The following is a 21,292-nucleotide window of genomic DNA, read 5'->3' as shown; positions in this document are numbered from 1 at the left end:
TTGCCTTCAACATGCTTGCCGTCTTGCTAGGCAGAGAAGACTCTCCAGTAAAGCTATTGAAAAATACAGATGAGTTGAAGGTCTTAGATTTTTTTTCTTTCCCACACTTCACTGTTCTTTCCTAGGGAAAGAAGGTGAACTATTCTGTCCTTTTATTAACGCCCATCCTGCAACCACCTGGATCAGTAGCTCTCAATCGAAGCAGAAAAATTTAAGAGCTACTACCATCATCAGTTTAGGCCATGGCAAAGTTAATCATTCAATGATTGTAAAGTTAACATGTTCATGTCTTGGGATGCTTCATCTGACCTCTGTGATTGGTACAAATCATCAAGACAGCTGCCATGACCCTAGTCATCCATGCTAATGCCTAAATCACTGGTCTTCTTATATACCGGGACTGACTGTTCTGGTTCTCTACTTGATATCCATTTTCCCATTCTTCCTTATTAATAGAACCTTATGAGACAAATGTGTCCATTATGAAATACCTACCTTCCCAAACCTTTTTTCTCTAGGAATGGCCATGCAGTATGATTTAGGCTAGTGAAATATATAGAGTTTATAAAGGGGATGGACTCAGAGAACGATTTATGAATGAATTATTATTTGAAAAGATTCTAAAAGAGACTTTGGCAAACACCATTGTATATAATTGTATATAACACCTATCATTCTTTGTCAGGCTTTCTCTGTCTGCTCTGTGTTTTTCTCCTTTCTCCCACCTGAAATTCAGATCAGACAAAAGAAGGTAAAACAGTCCTGTGACTCCCAGATGAAAAGCTAAACAAGCAATTATACCCAGTGGAGCAGGGAGTTGGGAGCCATCCCCCCTCCCCTTAGCATTGTCTGCCTACCCCTTTCAAAAAATTACAATCCTTAGCAGCTACACTAGCTCTGAATTCCTTATTACCTTTGGACTTGAGTTACATGGGGGAAAAAAAATATTATTTACTTAAGTTTGTTTAGTTTGTTTCATGCAGCCAAACAGAATTTTGACTGATAGGGATCACACATGTGGGCTTCCCATCTAAGTCTTCAGCACCCAGCTGGAAAATTTACATTCAAGGAACACAGAACACTGTGGAGAATACCACCAGGCTTGTTGTCGCTAAATCCCAGACACTATCAGATGATGTGAAATTAAAAGTGTGCTACTGATTGAATTTTCATAGAGATTCTTTAAACAGCAGGACAGCTTGAAATTTAATTTTATTTATCGTATTTCTATTTAACTAGAGTGAGATTGCCTTTGCCAGAGCTGAGGAGGCCTATTTCCTGCATGGTGTGATTTGAAGAATAACAAAAGAGTGGGTGATTAAAAAATGATTCTCCTGAGGGGGCATGTCCACAACATCTGAAACCACTATGTCACTCAGCTCTCCATGTCAGGTAAGGTCTACACATACCTAGTATTTGGTAGCAGGCCACATCAATCATAATACCAACCGCTATCAGTTATCAAAAACTTAGGTTTAATTAGTTGATAAGAATAACTCTAGACCAGGGGTCACAAAACTGTAAAGAGCCAGATAGTAAATATTTTCAGCCTGTCACCTGTCCTGTCACAACCGTTAAACTCCACCACTGAAGCACAGTAGCTCCCATAGACAATATATATACAAATGGGAATGGTTATTCCCCAATAAAATTGTGTTTATTGGAAAAGGGAATTTTTTAAAGATTTTATTTATCTAAAAGAGAGAGAGCATGTGTGCATAAGAGGGAGGAGGAGCAAAGAGAGAGGGAGGAGGATCCCCACTGAGCAGAGAGCTCTAGGGACTCATGTCAGGTCCTAGGATCATGACCTCAGCCCAAGGCAGGCACTTAACCAACTGGGCCACCCAGGTGCCCACTGAACAGTGAAATTTGAAATTCTTGTAATTTTCATGTGTCGTAAAAATCATAGTCTTCTTTTGATATTTTTTAATCATTTAAAATGTGAAAACCATTCTCACGTCCTGGACCCATACAAAACCAACTAGTGGGTTGGTTTTGGCCCAAGGGCACAGGGGAGATTTTGAGTAGAGGTAGGCAGTTGCTACTCCACAAGTGGATTCAAATCAACAAGAAATGTCAACATATTGCCCCGGGATCCTGGGAACTGTAAAAGGGAAAGCTCTTATTAGGAAGGGATGTAAAAACCGCTGCACTCTTGACTTCTCTCTTCCGTTTCTTTGTTTCTCAGTATCTCAACTCCAGAAGCAGGGAGTGATTTAATTCGAAGCTGATGATGATGCTTCAGCTTCCCCAGGAGGAGCCCTAGCTATGTGTTCACATGATCTCAGGTTTTCGTAAACTTTGTAAAAATAGGATTAAAAATATTCTGACTTGGACTACCTAATTGTAAGAATTTCTTTTCCAGATAGTATCATCAAAAGTAGTAATTCATTAAAAAGAACAGAGCATTTCAAATAGAAATAATACATAGCCTACTTCGATATTTTTTGAAACTTTAATCATGGGAACATATTGGAAATATGTTTACATTTCTTGTGGAGTTGAGATTAATACTGATATCAGCAGGTATCATAAAATAATAAAATTCACTACAATGATGGTATCAGAGACAAACTAATAAATGTGATCAATTAAAAGAGTACTTAAGGAGCCACTTCATAGGCAAGCTGGAAAAGCCATGAGATGATACCGTCCAGTGACCAAGAGAGCCTCAACATTTCTCTCAGTTTGACTAAACTTTAAACAGGTTTCTCCCTGACTCTAGACCCTGATCTTTTTTTTTTTTAATTTTTAGAGCATTCTCTCTAAAAAACTTATTCATTCTCTGTCCTTTTGAAATGTAAATCTTTTTTTGAAATGTAAATCTTTTAAAAAGCCTCTTGCCAGGTTCCTTTACAACCCAGGAATGTCTTCCATAAGTATTTGGGAGCTATCAAAGAGACAGGCTTGTCCCAGCCCCTGTGGGGAGAGTAGGAGACTAATTTGGCATGTGTCAAGTAGTAAACACAGCCTCATCACAGAAAAAGATATTTGCATACCCAACGATAAGTTAATGTGCTGGTCACATGTTACTGATTAACCTTCCCCTTAATATCCTCAGCTTTTTTTTTTTTTTTAAGATTTTATTTATTTATTCATGAGAAACACACAGAGAGAGAGGCAGAGACACAGGCAGAGGGAGAAGCAGGCTCCGTGCAGGGAGTCCGACGTGCAGGGACTTGGGACTCGATCCTCGGTCTCCAGGATCAGGCCCTGGGCTGAAGGCGGCGCTAAACCGCTGAGCCACCCCGGCTGCCCAGAGATACAGGCAAAAGGAGAAGCTGGCTTCCTGTGGGGAGGCCTATGCAGGGACCCAATCCCAGAACTCTGGGATCAGGAGCTGAGCCAAACACAAATGCTTTGGCAACCACTGAACCACCCAGGTGCACCCTCAAATTAAGTTTTCATTGCCTGTTTAACTCTCCTGGGTGCAATTTTTGTTTTGACATCGCATATGAAAGAAACATAATAAATGTTTTCTGAAACTTGATGGAAGTCATTAAAATGTGTGGCATTATCAATGAATTGTGAAGTTAATAGAAACTTCTCTAAAATATCAAATTAAAAAGTTTGATCAACTAAAAAAAAAGTTTGATCAATTCTTCTAAAGACTGGATTGCCTTTCTTCAATAAAAAAATATATTTCAGGATTTTCACTATATGAAGAAATGATCAATGAACCTGCAGTCAAAAACTCTAGAAAAACTTTTAAAGAGATGTATCAGGAAGCTAATTAATGAAAATATTATATTGCTTTTGTGAAATTTGTAATGTTTTTGGTGTCATAGTAACTTATAATTCATTGGGATTCATTTTTTATTAGAAATGAATATTATGGGCAACCCAGGTGGCTCAGAGGTATAGCGTCACCTTCAGCCAAGGGCGTGATCCTGGAGACCCGAGATCAAGTCCCACATTGGGCTCCCTGCATGGAGCCTGCTTCTCCCTCTGCCTGTGTCTCTGCCCCTCTCTCTCTGTCTCTGTCTCTCATGAATAAATAAATAAAATCTTTAAAAAATATTTTAAAAATGAATATTACTTTTTATTGATAATTTGCATTCTTCTTAATAAAAGTCTCATTAGGGGCCCCTGAATAGCTCAGTTGGTTAAGCATCTGCCTTCAGCTCAGGTCATAATCCCAGGGTCCTGGGATCAAGCCCCAAGCTTCAGGTCAAGCCTGCTCAGCGGGGAGTCTGTTTCCCTTTCTCCTACTCCCTCGTTTGTGCCCTCTGTTAAATAAAAAAAAAAATTTTTTTAAGATTTTTTTTATTTATTCATAGACACAGAGAGAGAGGGAGGCAGAGACACAGGCAGAGGGAGAAGCAGGCTCCATGCAGGGAGCCCGATGTGGGACTCGATCCCCTGTCTCCAGGATCACACCCCAGGCTGCAGGCGGTGCCAAACTGCTGTGCCACCAGGGCTGCCCAAATAAATAAAATCTTTAAAAAAAAAAAAGTCTCATTGAATTATATAAGGTCTAGGAAACATAAAACCTAGATCTATCTCTTCCCAGAACTAATCATTTGTCAAGTCATAAAAGAAACAATCTCTTCTAAAATGTTTCCCACATCCATTTTCTCCTTTGCCACATCAACTTCATTTTCTCTAAGCCCCTGTCCCACTTTGCCCTGTCAAGACTAGCATATCAACCCTATCACTAATTTCCAACTAGACCACCTGTGCTCAAAACAGAACTGGTTTACTAACTCCTCCTTTCTTCAGTGTGGCTACCTATAGTCTGAGACTGGAAAACTAAGCACCATATTTGCCAAACTCCTTTGCAGATAGGTTTATGCAGTTACCTTAGTTTCTGCCTCTTAGATGCATGTATGCTGCTACATTTGGAAAGCAGAAAAGAGATTGAGGCCCACTTTCTGCTTCTCTGTTTCCTCCTGCTGCTAAGTCAAGTCCTGGAAACATTCATTTCCCGTTCTCTGGTCATCAGCTTTGTGATTTCAAAAAGATAGCTGCGTTAGCAGTTGAAACAGACTTCTGATTCCTCATCTTCCTGACTGTAAGTAAGCTTATAGGTTCAAATCAGTTTCACTGTGATATTTTGAGAATTATTACATGAGAATCTTCCTCCAGTCCTTCAAGTGATATTATAAGTACCTAATCCCTTGTGCTGAATCCCTTTCTCCTTAAAGTTTCTATTGGTTTCTATTAAAACAACTGAACTGTGTCTGATACATATTCTCTCTTTTCTCTCTGCAACATTTCCTATACAGAGTTTTCTTTCTAAATCAAAGATTCTATCAGATTATACTCTACACTTCATGAATGATGTCCAAACATCTTAGTAGGGTTTGAAGGCCCTTAACAATCCAATATCAACCCAATAGAGCACAGATTCTTCTTATACTAACATCTTTTATTTTATTTGCCCTACTCAGTAGGCAGGCTACCTTCCACACACTTTGGACTTACTTTGTATCTTATTTTGACTTTACTCAAATGTCTTTCCAGATATAAGGTAGTTTCCATACTATTTCCTGGACCTTGGAAAATACTACTCATCCCTTAAAGCCCTATTTCTTTTGTCAAACTTTCATGAGCCCCTGAAAAGAATCAATCACTTGCTTCTTTTCAATCTCAAAGCAAATTTATAAGTATAACCTCCTTTGACACTAATTATATTTTGGGAGTGAGTTTTGGTTATTGTTACATATGGTTATTTGATCATCCCATCAGAACATAAATTTCAGGGGCACATAGGTGGCTCAGTGATTGAACATCTACCATTGGCTTAGGTTGTGATCCTGGGGTCATGGGATCGAGTCCTGCATTGGGCTTCCGCAGGGAACCTGCTTATCCCTCTGCCTATGTCTCTGCCTCTCTCTCTGTGTCTCTCATGAATAAATAAAGAAAATCTTTTTATATAAAAAAGAACATAAATTTCAGAGAGTAGAGGTCAACACATATCTTTCAATCCCTCCACTATCTGCCATGGTGCCTTACATAAGGAATTGCATGAATCCATATTGAATGAACAAGTGGACAAATATATATATATATATATATATATATATATATATATAGTCAAGTCATAAAAGAAACAATCTCTTCTATATATATATATTACATATATAATGGCAAAGAAATATTAGCTTATTTATTTTTGCCCAACACTGGCTGAGGCAAAGAGGGTATACATGTTATAAAAAATGAACTAAATATGAATTTTACTAATAATTTGTTTACTAATAATTTGTATATTTATGTTCTAACATAATTCACTAGGTAAGTTTTCTAAAGACTTTTCTTTAAAGTTAAGGTATTGAGCCCCAATTCATGGAGTTTCCTTCCTTTCCAACCCTTGATCTACCCATGCTGTTTTCCACGCCCAAGGGGATTTTTTTTTTTTTCAAAAAAAGTTCTTTAATCTTCTTGACTCCAAGCAACCTTTACACTCAATGGTATGCTAAGTCATGTCTTCAAAAGAAAAATGCCTTGATTTTTAGCATTTGCCAGTTTCCATGATATTAGTATTCTCAATACTTCTGGCTTCAAGGATGGCTATGTTCAACAACTAACTTGAGTATTCCTGAAAATTCAGCAGTCACTGCCTGTGAGTAGGTTTAAGTAAACTATAACTGTTTTACACTCAATTTTCAACAATCTACTTCCAGAGCTACATCTTGGACCCAAGACTTCCCCTTTGGAATTCTAACTGAAATGTATAATGTTCCTACCCAAATCCTTTGTCTGTCTCCCCTGGTGCAACTTCTCAAACTTAGACCCCATGGTCAATCACTTCAACTATGCTCTCTCGCCAGCCTCATCTATATACGAATTCATTCACCCTTTCATTCTTTTTTTTCTATGAAATTTCAACCTAGAGTCAATCCAGTCATCTGCCAATATCTGTTACATGAGCATCAGAATGCTAAAAAAAATTCTGAGAAAAGCTCAGACCCATGAGCATTGTCATGACAGTAAATTTATGCTTCTCAACATTAGAGGAGACCTTCAGCTTTATTAGGAATCCTCTGACATGTCCCTGAAGTATTTCTCTTCCTACTCCCTTTGGTAACTTATCTAAACCTTTCACAACCTCCTTCACCTCCTGCATCTGTATCACAGCACCTGTCTTGTAGATGAGCATTTACTATCCTTGTAGACAACCACAGAGAAGATTAGAGAAACAAGGTGTGATGCCCCAGCTTTTCACTCCTATATCAAAAGGTCAGCATTCTCCACAAGGACACTTACACTATTCCTGAAATTTCAGAAGGGAATTTGTCCTTTCTTAATTCTGAAGAATGTCCCACCTTTTATCTCTTGACTATTTTTTCTTCTTTCTCCTCTGGGATTTCACTGTATCACCTACTCTCCATCTGATAAATCTGTAACTTTACTCTCACAACTAATCCCTTTCCTGATAATCTATAAACATGTTTCAATTTACCTTATTAAATTAAAAAAAAATCCCTACCCAACCAGCCAGTAAAAATAAAATATTTTCATGGCAAAATCTTCCCTTGACCAATCTTTCCCTTTTTCATTCAAGTTCCTTAAAAGAATAGTCTGTTTCCTCAGCCATATTCACCTTTTGATTAACATGTTTATTATAAAATTAATATAAATATAGGAAAGTTTTATAATTTCAGTATAAAGATGAATACAAAGCAAAACAACAAAATATGAGCTGTCATACCACCAGGTGGCTGTATCATTGGCATCTTGGCATATTCCCTCCGAGTCTTATTTCTAAACCAGTTGTATGTGTTGTTTTTAATGTTGGAATTAGATTGCTTATAGAATTTTGTATTTTTTTCACTTATAATTATATCATGGACAGTGCTCAATTTTATAAACTTTTCTTTAAAAGCATGATTTTTAGTGATTGTATTATATTTTAGTGAATAAGTGAACCTAATATACACAACTATTCATCTATGGCATTCACTAAAGGACCCAATGAAATTAGGTGTCTATGTCAACTGCTTCACTAAATAATTATCTCCAATTTCCCAATAAATATTTCCCCATCTTACTTGAACTTTTTGCAACAGCTGACAGTGTCATATAGATTCCTTTTTTTGAAATAGCTTTCCTTTGTTTTTCATAATACAACACAATTATCATTTTCATCCAATTTCTCTAACCATTTTCCTCAGCAAAGTTTGTTATGCTTCTTCACAACAACTATTCTGTCCTTCTCACATCATTTTTGAAGCCTTTTTACATTTAAATCATGAGTAGAAATTACAATTGTACACAAAAATGTCTGAACTGTAAGAGTGATGGTTTTCTTTTCTAAAATATGTGTTTGTTTACAATCCTCGTAAGTAAGAAAAGTTGGATACTCAAAATGTCTGGGTTACATCCTTGAGAAGGATAAAGAAGGGCCAATATAACGGCATTCTGGAGTCAGAAGCAACAGGTCAAATTCAGATTTCAGGTAACTAAGAACCCTAGGCCCTAAAGTGGAGATGGGAGACATTATACTTAGATATATCTGACTGAGCAAAGAACATTACTTTCAGTAGGTAGAGAAAAATACAGTCACATTTATATACTAAATCATCAATTTATCAAATTGTAGTTTGAGAAAAAAAATTCTTGTTTTGGCTATCTTCTACAGTAAGTTATTTACAAAATAAACTTTTTTATAATTATGTTGTCCCTGCAAAGTAGTGTAATCAATTTGGTTTCTTTCTTTGGGCCAGCATGAAGTTCTATCTCATTTTCTTCCAGGTAGCTTTTATGATGGATATTAATCATATAGACACATATTCTTTTTCAGAGCTATGAAGCTCAGTGTTCCATAAGGTTGGATCATTCTCTACAAGGTGCCCAGGCAAATATTAAAAGCAAAACAATTTCATAGCACTGAGTGCTGTATGTTATAGGTAAAATCTCAAGACAATCACGTTATCACAATGAGGTTTTTAAAACAAAACTGTTCTAATGGTCTGTTATTGGTTATAGTAGTATTTTGTTGAGCTGGCCAGGGAATGTTCTTTGGTCCTGGCTCTTATAAGACTCAATGTGTCTAAGAGAAGTATCTGTGGTACGCTATTTGTACTGGAGGTTGGGCAGGAGAGATGAAATCCTCAAATCTGATATTTATGGAGCATTTTCAACTTTTACAAATTGGCTTACATATACATTTTACCTCATTTGCTTTTCTTCTTCAGTTTGAGAAACACATTAGACAGGTAGTTGTTATCTTCATTGAACAGATTGAGAACCAAGGCTAGAATGACAGGACTGCCTTGCTAAATTTGAATACAAACCCAAATCCCATGACTCCTAACCCAGATAGTGTTTTCTTGTACTAGTACTTAATTTTATTTGTCATTGAATAACAATTACTTTTTCCTTTGTTTCATTCCAACTCATCTCACATGCCTCACGTGCATTTTCTTTTAGATGAAAAGGAGAGAGAAAGAGGATACACAACAGCATATTTCCCCTGTCTCCTGCACATACTTTTTTTGCCGAGTCTCTTTTGTTTCTTCTATGACACATAACCCAAAATTTAATTTCTAACAACATAATCAATAACAAAAATCTATTCAGGGAATGAATTTGGAAGTACAGTGGAAAATAACTATGTTGTCATGAAATTATTTTCCTACAATGGATCTTAGTTTCATGTATATACACACACACGAGAATAAAAATACCTGTCTCATAGGATTATTAAACAGAGCTACTGCCTACAGGGTGCCCTGGTCAAAATCTTGGGAATCTATCCAGACAGCTTTCTTTTTCCTCAGCTGTCCACATCCTCAAAAACACTACGTATTGTTGAGTCTATGCCATGAAAAGCTCTACAATTTGTCCTTCCTTCTCCATCTTCACTAATTTTGTCTTAACTTAGATCTTCACCATTTTACCAAAGTTACTATTAATTTCTATCCTATTTCTGGTCTTGGCAATTTCAATTTAATGAGGCTTACAGAGAATAAGCTACATTGACAGCTAAATACTTGAATTTCCTTGGGATACATGCATTTCTACTTTTCAACACATCCTTGATGCATTTGAATATTTCAGGTGGATGTTCTTAATAGGTACAAATAGTTCTTAGACTCTATACACCTACTATATTTCACTTAGAAGATATGCTGGTATCTATCAATACCAGTAAAAGCCAATAGGAGGTAGAAATGGAGTCTAATAGACTCCAGAGAACTACCAAACCCCCTTTTATCAGTGAATAGCATCTGAAATGGCAAATCCTAAATCTGCATACATAGAGAAAGTCCTATAAAATCCCAGTACTCTTTCACAATATTTATGTATTTCCTCATTGGAAGAGGTTATTCCAGATAGGGAAATTTAATTCAATGAAGATGTCTATTGACTGTTGAAGTTATTTTACAGGATATGTTTCCAATGAACTTTGAGCTTTTGCCCATTATACTAAAAGATATTCCTCAAGATGTGCCTCCTGCAGATAAGATTCCAAGAATACCTAGAATCCAAAGTCTAACCTCCATAAGCTAGTAGAAATTTGGAAGTCTGAAAATACTTACACCAAAGTTGGTAGCAGCAAATCGATCTGAGGCAGAAACCTGTACATTTGTTGAAACTGTTGTGTGAGCATAGAAAGCATTTATATTCGCCAACAAGGTGCTCATGACAGCAGGGACACCAGGGCACATGTATTTAGAAGACAGACATGAAAAGTGCCTATAAGACAAAACCATAAAGCACTTTTAAAACATAAACCAATTAATTCATATAACAGCATACCTTCTAATGTCAGCAATTAATTCCCAACTACATCTATAAAAAATAGAGAAAACTCCCACAATCTATACTAAGTGAAGAGAAAGCAATCTCAGCTTTTAAAAATTTCTCATTCACAAAGGTGAAGTGGTTTAATTACAACCTGTGATTTGTCATAGGGATGAGCACATAACTCCTTTCAACCAGGGGAGTGTTGTGTGTACACACCTTAAGTGCAATTTCCAGTGGAATCCAGCACTGTCGGAAAGCAATTACACAGGAGTCTCCCCTTCTCCAGTAACTAAGCTGTCACTTAGTTCCTGAAATGCCATATTTCAACCAGAATGCCCTTTCACTCTTGCATTCCTATCACACTGATGCAGCAGGAGGCTCTCCTTTCATTGTACATGTACTGAACAAGTGAGCTTAACATCTGACTGGAGTCCAGTTTCTGGACGTTTGTCATAAAAATAGTTTCCGTAAGCAGTTTTGTTTTCCTAGCATTTTGCTACAATCAGGATTTAATAAAAGCAAACAGATGAATAGTGAGGACAGATTGAATTATGCCAGCTTTATGCTTAAAGACCATTTCTTTTAAACCCTGAATAATAGTATCATTCACAGACAACAGAAGCATCCAGCGTTCAAGTTCTGTTACTTCTCTCAAGAAAACCTGTTTCATTTGAACTATAACAAAAGACTTGAAAATTGAAAGCACAGCTTACGATAAAAGTGAAAAGATAAAATACTCAGGGAGGAAAGACATTTTCAGTTTGTAATCTGATCCTATTTTGCTCTCAAACATCAGTAATTTATCCTCCACTTAGGCATCTCTGAATTCTGTATTCTTGAACTCAAACACAGATTGTACAAACATAAATAAATGCCCTGAATGACACCTCAAAAGAAATGGATTATGGTCCTGGAAATGGTGGCTTGTCTTAGAACTCAGCCAGGCCATTCATGTAGCTTGTCAGGATACTCGCTGATAAAAGTAGGTTAAACTTTTAAACATGAATCTCTGAGGATTACGAATAACAAAGCATGCCATGGGAGTTTATATGAGGTTTTGCTATTTAATCCTAGAAAGACATTATAACTGATTGCTTCTTTTAGGTAAATGATATCTATTTTGACTTCATTATACACTAAATTAGTTATAATATCTATTAAGAATATCACAAATAATATAAAGATATAGAAATTTAAAAACTAACACTAGTTTTTTTTTTTTTTTTTTTTTTGCGATTCACAAATAATGAAATTTGTTAGATCCGTGTTAGAGGTTAAGAGTTATGGAATATGCAATACCTAAATGCAATGGTTCAGGGGATGGCACAAGGAAAATATACATACCTAGGGGGAACAAGGGATATAGAAACATCAGTTGTCAAAATAAAGTGGTAAGAAACCCAAAGACCAGAAGTTTATTATCCTGAGCATGCAGTATATATTTAAAGGGATACTGGAGGTCAACAGGATGACTAATCTTGCTCTTGGTTTTTAAAAAATGATCCATGTCTCCCTAGTGCCTCCAAGTTACATAGTAAATTTGGTAGCTGCCATCCTCTGATTTTTGGTGCCCAACAAGGGCGGTAACAGTTTAGCAGGGACTTTGAATAGAAATCATGGAAAAACATAATAAAGATTCTGAAGGGGCTTATCATGTAACGTCTGTAGGTGAAACTGAAAGTTTTATAATGAAGATGATGCAATTATTGAACACTGTTCACCGCTTATAGGCCATCTGAGGAGAAAATGAATGTAATGTGGGAAGGCTGAGGATATAAACAAGCAAGTTTTGCCTCTTTTACACTTTGAGTTGGCAAGCTAATGTTTTAATGATGAAAATGCCCTATGAAATTGTGGCTTTGGGGCCCCAAAGCAATGTTTTAAAACCAGAATGAGAGACATAATTTGAGTTACCTAGTTTAATGCAATCCTTGCTATGTACTTATCATTAATGTTAATACATATTCATAAAATTAGAAAAACAGTAAAATAAACTGGGTTGTATACTTTATTTTTTATTTAAAGGTTTTATTTATTCTACAGAGAGAAGGAGAGAAAGAGTATAAGCAAGCAGAGCTGTAGGCAGTGGGAGAGGGAGAAGCAGGCTCCCTCTTAAGCAGGGAACCTGACATGGTGCTCCATCCCAGGACACTGGGATCCGGACTTGAGCCAAAGGCAGATGCTTAACTGACTGAGCCACCTAGGCACCCCTGGTTTTTATACTTTAAAGTTTTCTTCAGAAAACAATTTCAATTTATAGCTAAATGGTAAGATTATAATACTTTCTCTTATTAGAACTGATTAGAAACAGAATTCACTGTAGTGTCTTTTTTTTTTTAAACTTTTCATCCATTTTTATATTAAACACATCTGGCTAGAATACTCTCCTTGCAATAACTACATTTTTGCTATCTCTCTGGAACTATTTTTCATGGCAGGAATCTAGACTTGATTTAATGCTCCTGGTATAAAATATGCATACTCTAAGAGGACACACATTAAACACTAATTTTCCCATGTAAGAGAAAGTGCTATTACAAAGGTGTCCATCGGTTAGAGGAAGTTAGGAGGTCTGGAGGACACAGGTTCAAAGGCTGATTTGAATCTGCTAATAATAAGCCCATGGAGGAGAAATCAGAGGGAAATGTCTGAGTCAAGGTCTTGAGGATTAGAGTTCATGTAATGGCCATGGAAGAGTCAAGAGTTTAGTGTCCAATAAATATTTATTTAACATGTCTAAATGTGAGATACTATGTTAGGCATTAGGTGTTTAGTAATGAATCTATTTACAGACTAATGGGAGAATCAGTTTCAGAAGAAATGTAATACAGTTATACAAAAGTTATGAGAAAGAAAAGCCAAACAGAGTGCCAAGGAAGAGTAAGTTAGAGTGTGCATATTGTGCCCTGATGGATCTCAAAGCAGGGCTGTGTTAAGGGTTAATGCATGACTCAGAAATAGCCAAACCAAGCATAGGGCTTATTGTCACCAATAGGTAAAAGATGTATTCTGGGGAATAGAATAATAAAAACCAAGGCACAATGTGGAAAATAAAATATTGTGTACAGTGAACCCTAGCAATTTTAGGTTGGTAGAGCCCAGATTTCCCAGAGAATATTCTATGCTTGGTCAGACCAAAGACAGGGTTAGAGAGTGTATAGGAGAGTCTCATGAAATATGTTAGGCAAATTGGACCTATATTGTAGATCAGATTATTTTCAAACAAAACCCAAAATCTTAAGAGTCAATGTAGGAAAAAAATATATATATCTTCAAGGAACTCTAGCTGTTTATATGGATAGAAAGTACCATCAACAGAGTTGAATTTTAAATAGATTAACTTGGTGGGGAGCAGACTTTAGAAGGATGGTTTGAAAGAAGGTGAGACTGGAGAGTCCAGTTAGGAGGCTATCTAGGGAAGAGATGGTGGGTGTCTGAACTAGGGCAGTGACTACAGAAATATGGAGGAAGGAATGAATTTGAAAACACTGAGAGAAGAGAAACTGCCAGGACTTGGTGACTGGTGAGGAATGAGAAGTCGGGAAGAGAAATGGTTAAGTTCCAAGGTTTCAGTTTGGGTAACTGGTACCTTTGCCAAATGAGCTAGGACCTAAAAAGGAGAAAGGAATTGTGAGGTAGGGATCATGTGTTCAGTTGGGTTTGAACCCAAGGTTGCAGAGCTTTTACATAGGAATGTCTGCCAGGTTACTGGATATCTGAACTGGACGCTTAGATTTGGGGGTCACCAACATGTCAGAGTCAGTCAAAACCATGAGGAAGGATGACATCATCCAGGAAGATTATGTAGCCGGAAAAGAGAAATGCCAGGGTGTGGAACCTGGAAACACCAATATGCAAGGGACTAGTGAAAGAAAAAAAAAAAAAAAAGAGTGAATTCTATGACTGAGGCCAAAGGGGGAAAAAAAAAAAAAAACAGATGGGTAAAAGGAAAGGCAGGCTACTGGAATCAGAGAAACCATGAGAATGGGAGATTTGCAGATAAAGGGTGATTGATGTTGTTGGGTGCAGTGAGAAAATCTTAGGAGGACAGAACACAAACTGTTAGACTTGACAAACACACATCACTGTAACCTTCACAAGATGTTAGTGGAATGACAGGAGTTTGCATGAAGAAGAAACAGGATGAAAAGTGAGGAGGTGCTAGGGGCCACCCAGGTAAAGTGCTGGTCAAGGCCAGATTCTGTTGGTCACAAGCTAAGGAGTTTCCACATTTTCACATGGACTATATGAAGTTGTGGAGATTCTTGCAGAGGGGACTAACATTATCAGAAAAATTTGGGAAGATGACTCTGAAGTGGTATAAAGATAAATTGAAATGAGTAGGTACTGGAAGCAGGAAAAAACAATTTGGGAAGATATAGGAGCAAAAAATGACACTTCTGCCTTGCTTCCAAAATGACTAAGCACTTCACACACCACAGTCAGAAGGAGAAAATAATCTTGAGATAGTCTAAAACTCACACGCACTTTGAGATAATCTAAAACTCACAGAATCACACTGTTTTTGAGCTCCAAGATTAAAAAAAAAAAACTCAAATATTTTTCTGAAACCTAAAGTTTCTAACAAAACAATTTTGAACTTGATTTTACTCATGTTATATCTGAAAATTTATTATGACCTCTTAAAATATGAACACCAGTTTAGTGTCCCACCAAGAACAGCACAAGAATTCCATGGAAACTAGGTAATCTTAGGTATGTTATGTTTTTGCTTTGTTTTGTTAGTGCTTTGAAGTCTGACTCCCTCCCTGCTTGCTGTAAACAGTTTTTCTTTTCTAATTTTTTTTTCCTTAAAAGGAATAAATAGAAGATTTATTTCTATTAGGGAGAGAAAGAGATTGAGAGAGAAGAAATGCAGGGACACAAGGACAGTGGAAGCGGTAGAAAGAGAATCCCTAGCAGACTCCTCGCTGAGCACAGAGCAGGACATGGAGCTTGATCTTATGACCCTGAGATCATGACCTGAGCCAAAATCAAGAGTCAGACACTCAAATGACTGAGCCACCCAGGCACCACCTAATAGTTTTTCTTTCTTAAAGTCACAGAGCAAGTAAGGTGATTCAGGATTGGAGTTCAGGCAATTTAAGTTCAAAACCATCTCTCTATATTTCTCTTAACTTATCCTCTTCTTCTCTACAGTGTTGTGTATTAGTTGTACATGCATCTGCTTCCTTCAGCATGTGTTTAGTTCATGCTTGGTTATTATCTTATTCAGCCTTCCAGTAGCATAGTATTTTCTTCCACACAGGAGTTGACCAATGTTTATTAATGAAAACAAAACAATGTGAGCCAACAGTATTTATGTTGAGTTAGAGTATACAGGGCATGTGGTTGGATACCTTGAGTGTGGCAGTTTATCAAAACATATAGTTGTTTTATAAACATTTGTTGAGTGCATAGCAGTTAATAGTAATGATGACAATAACTTTAAAGGTTAATAACATTCTGCTTATAAACGCTGTATATTTTAAATTTTCTAGAGCATTAGGCATGTATTCATCTTAGAGGATAGACAAATCTTTTGCTTTCTGATTTAAATTTAATTGAGATGATTTCTTGGTTATTATTATTATTTTTAAATATTTTATTTATTTATTCATGAGAGAGATTGAGGCAGAGACACAGGCAGAAGGAGAAACAGGCTCCATGCAGGGAGCCTGAAGTGGGACTCGATCCCTGGTCTCCAGGATCAGGCCCTGGGCTGAAGGCGGTGCTAAACCGCAGAGCCACCCAGGCTGCCCGATTTCTTGGGTATTATTAAAGGTAGGTAGCTACATATGATTCACTCACTCAAAACTTTCATGGACATATCCAGGAAAAACAAAAAAGAATGTCAAGTCATAAAAGCATTTGAAATTAGAGTACTAGTCAAAGATTTCCCAGTATCTAGGAGGACTTTGCCTAACTTTAGGGCAGCCTGCTAGACTGAGAGATGTTCAGTGGCTGACTAGTGTTTTAGCTCCTAAAATATTAACCTGAGTAGAGAGGAAATGGGGAGATATTTCTAGCAACATCACACTTTTTATGCTATATCTGAGATTGGGACCTAGGCTGCTGGCCAGTAAGGCTGTCAGCCACTTTCCTAATCCACACTAATGGCTTCTCAAGACAGTAAAGAGCTGTCTCTTATTTCCCGCACCAACTCACTATCTATTAAAGGGTATATAACTCTCAAGATTGTAAGACAGCAATGGAATAGGCAATGGGATTTGAAGCTAGTTAAAAAAAAAAAGGGCAGAAAGAACACTGGGAACAGTATATCCTGGGGATATCCAGCAAGATAAGAATTCACAGCTAGTTTAGATTAGATGGGCGGGGGAGGGGAGGAGGCAGAATCCAGTTCTTATATTTGGAAAACCCATCAATAGAAGCAGGTTAAGTATCTTTCTCCAATCTAAAGGAAAGCTGTATTTAAATAAAGTCATGGGAAAGAGTGGAATACTTTTAGAGGCTTAGATTTCAGATTAAGGTCTTCAGGTGAATGCTGATAATTAACCCAGGTGGTCAACAAATACTGATTCAAAGGAACCCTGTAAGTTGCCAAACAATTAAGATGTAAACATCTTTACATATTATTTTAACATACACACTTGCATGCACACACATGCACATGTAGGTATAAAGCAGAAACAACCAAAAATCTGGCAGGAAATACTTATTAACTAAAATTGTCACAAAGTTATCTCCATGTAGAGCTAGAGATTTTTGTTATTTAGAAAATACATTTTGTATTTTAAAATAATTTACCATTAGCATGCTTTATTATCCTAGTCTATCCTAATATAGAAAAATCTATATAAAACAGATTTTAAATGTTGATTCAACTTTTGCCCTATTGTTGATTTTACAAGTCTCTCTGTAACATTCAGCATGAAACAAAGTAATCTAACATCCTTTAAAATTTCTCTTTGACTAAAGACAAAATTTCTTCATGTTTTTTTTCTAAAGAAGTTTAAAGTACTATATAATGTAAAAGTATATAAACTATATTATTCTTTAAAATATCATTAAACAAGATTTTTATAAAAGAAGTCAATAATGAATCACCCACAAATGTTTTTTCTTTCAAAGTTTATCATAGACCTTACCAGTTTCTGGTTAATGCAAAGTTGCAAAAAATTTACTATAAAATTAATATAAAATATATACCACTTTGAATTCACTTAACAAAAATATATTGAGACTTAATTTTGAAGGTATTAATGGAATGATTTTTCACTTATAATTTCTAAGGCAAAACAGGGATGCGAATAGTGAAGTTGTAGAAACCAAAGAAGGACAATGAGAAAAACTCAGCAGGTCACTTAATACTACTTTTCATTCCATTAGGCCTTTGTATCAGTTGTAATATCAAATTAGCCTTACAAAGGCGTTTTTCTTAAGAAATAATTAAAATTGTAAGCAATAAAATTTTCATTGTTTGATACCTATACCTTTGAAAAAGGTATATAGATTCAAGTCATATAAAATGGTTTCCTTAATTGACCAGAATTAAATTGAACATGTCTCAATGTCTAAAAATTTAAGATACAATGATTGTGCCCTCTTAGAACTTACATTAAGATGATCTTCTTAAAATTAGTGACTTGGGAGTTAATCAGGAGTTGTAATAATAAAATTAAAAGTTTAGGCATTTGAGGAAAAAAGTTTAAGCATTTGATATTAATTTTAAAAATAAAACACTGAAATTCAGAATTTCCAGGTCACTCTTATGAATTTAATCTCTTCCCTGATTGGTAAAAATACCGGTCCTCTTTTTTCTTTTCTTTTTTTTTCTTTTAAGAAGGGAGGAGAGTGGAAGGGGGGAGGGAGGGAGGAAGAGAGAGGGGGAGAGAAGGAGGGAGAGAGATAATGAATATCTTAAGTGGACTCCACACCCAGCACAGAACCAGAAGTGGGCCTCAGTATTACAACTCTGAGATCATGACCTGAGCAGAAATCAACTAAACCAACTAATCAACTAAACCAACTGAGTCATCCAGGAGTCCCTACCTGTCCTTTTCTGAAACTGTGACTAGGATCATGGTAAGTTACACATGGTACCTCTTGGTACTAAACAATAGTCTACTTCGAACTTGCCATTTCACGTTCACTTTTAACCTAAATGATAAATGATTAGGCAGCCAGTATAATCAAGATAACAGTATGCATTAATGTACACATTTCTTAGATGATGGAAAGAGGAAAAGGGAAAAAAAGAGAAATTTCAAAGAAGGAGAAGTATTAATCAGGATTAGTGGCTATATTTCTTGGAAGCCTTGAAAATATGGTAAACAAAATTTTTTTAGGTATGTGGGGTAGATGGAGGAATTCTGGGTGGCTAATTTAGAGTTACAGGTGCCATGGCATAGGCATAATTCATTCTAATCCTGTTCTGTGATCTTAGAAAAGTAATTTTATCACTCTTAGATTCAGTTTCTCCATCTTTGAAGTGAAGAGATCTAACCCTTCCAAGGTTTAATGTGTTACGCGTCTCTGAATACAGATAACAGGTTGTGTCCAGCCATAAACATTACTTCCTCTCACCATCAACATTTGATTCTACTGGAGCCCCTGGTTAATAGGGATGTCCAGTAAGCAGGGAACAGGGAGTCATCTGCAGGCATCCTTTGCTCTTTGGGAGTTTTTAGCTAACAGGCTTCTACACATTCTTCAATTTGCAAAGCATCTCCCTCTCACTTTATGTGTGGTAATTGCCAAGACAAAGTTTCTTGCTTCTAACCATCTCCTTGAAAATCAATTCCTTTTAAAGGCTGTAGTTTCAGTGCTACTTATATTGTTCTAGGAGGGAGAGGGAAAACAGGATTTAAAGTACAATTAGCAATTTAAAGTGACTGAATAGATCTTTGCTGCAAACAATTCCTTCAAAAAGTACACCTTCAAATAAAATAGGTCGAAAAGTGCTATTGTAATCTCTGAAAATGCTAACATTTCCCACACAGACACAATTGAAAACAATGGATTAATAATGTTTAAATCACCTGACTACTTTTTGAAGAAAATGGGGTTAGTGTCAAACCAATTTAACAAATGGAATTTCAGCTTTGTGGGAAAAGTTAGAGTAACAGACTTAAAAATGATGATGCTTAAATTGCCAGTAATGACACAGTTACTGGCATGTTTTCAGCTAAAGCAATTGCTACAATATTATCAACCATTAATTCTCAAAGATTATTGGCAAAATGTTGGGGAGTCACATGTATTTCAAATAATACACCTGGATTCAGCTTACTTGCTATTGTTTTGTAGACATCAATGTGGAGGGGGAGGGGAAAGACAATCACCTAACTCATCTGCCTTTTCAGTGACTGTCTGGAATCACATCATCTTGTGGTTTTCAAGGGATTAAAATGCCTTTGATTTAAAAGATTTCAAGATCATTTTTTTCTTAATAAAAATAAATGATTGGAAAGAAGTACCATAAAGACGACAATAGTTTTTAGAACCTTTGGAGATGGCAGAGAAACCATAGAAGATGAAAGGAAAGATTATCTGTATTCCAAATAGTAGAAATACACTAAAATAGCATTTATTACATTTGCTCCCTAGAATTCAAAGTAAGCATGCATTTCAGTGATGGCACACATGCTTGTCACCTAAAAGGGTCAAACATTTAAGGATCCACTTTTGGCAAAAAGCATCATAATTTTTCACGGATGCTATGGATTACTTGAACTCAGCTGTAGAGGCTTTGAATGTGAAGGCAGTGGTGGGAGACAGGAAAGTAATGAAATGCACAAGGTTTGGAGGAATGGTGGAAGTTGAAGAACAGGTAAGGCTGGGACCCTTAGGCTGACCATTAGCTTTCTCTGACACCTCTCCTCATCTATGTCTGGGTTTGGTTGCTTTATGTCTGTGCTCTTACAGTACCCATGTATATCTCGATTATGCTGTCTTTTTGTTATTTCTTCTTCCTCTTTGATCTCGATTAGCTCACTGAAGCAAGAGGTATCTTCTACTGCTGTATCCCAAAGCCCTGTATAAGTCCTCATACTTAAATACTCAGAATGTCTGTCAAATAAATGAATTGTTATCTTCTGGAATAGGGACTCCCTGAAACACCAGATCTTGCCTTCTTCTTTGGTAATGTATCCCTTAGTGCCTAGAAAACTCCTTGGCACATGGGAGGTCCTCAATAAATATTTCTTGCAGGAAAGAGTGATTCACTCATCAATTAAGCAGCACTTTCCTCAGAAAGCAGGATCATGATTCAAGCAGCTAAAATAGACTAGTGCCTTTAAAATAAACTGTATCCCCATAGTTCTAGTTCAAATATAAATTCAATTGAGAGCGCTAGTACCAAAGTAAAGGTTGTTAAGGACACCAAGGTGAAAAGTACTGACTTAATGCTTTTCTCATTTGGTATTACGGATGCATGACCATAGTCTAACAAAATCTTAGACTTTGTAAGACTCCTGGGGTTTCATTTAATAATAAATGAAAGACTCATTAAACACCCAGTTAAAATATATTTGTTTGACAGAAATTACCTCCAAAGGACAATTTAATCCCTGATGCTGACATGAAATTCCCTGCACGTGTTTAGGGGTGAATGGTAGGTATGTCAGAACAT

General features: G+C 36.5%; 1 protein-coding gene across 1 annotated transcript in view; it reads right to left on the bottom strand.

Moving 5' to 3' along the window:
• UNC13C (unc-13 homolog C) overlaps nt 1-21,292 on the bottom strand; it is a 589,248-nt gene that overhangs the window by 259,529 nt on the left and 308,427 nt on the right. The window contains exon 16 of the mRNA XM_072738579.1: nt 10,491-10,647. Coding sequence (XP_072594680.1) covers nt 10,491-10,647 — 157 coding nt within the window. The remainder of the gene's footprint in view (nt 1-10,490; nt 10,648-21,292) is intronic.

The sequence above is a fragment of the Vulpes vulpes genome, chromosome 15, assembly GCF_048418805.1.
Source record: "Vulpes vulpes isolate BD-2025 chromosome 15, VulVul3, whole genome shotgun sequence".
Taxonomy (NCBI): domain Eukaryota; kingdom Metazoa; phylum Chordata; class Mammalia; order Carnivora; family Canidae; genus Vulpes; species Vulpes vulpes.
The sequence above is the reverse complement of the archived record's forward strand: the minus strand, read 5'-3'. Positions and strand labels throughout refer to the sequence as shown.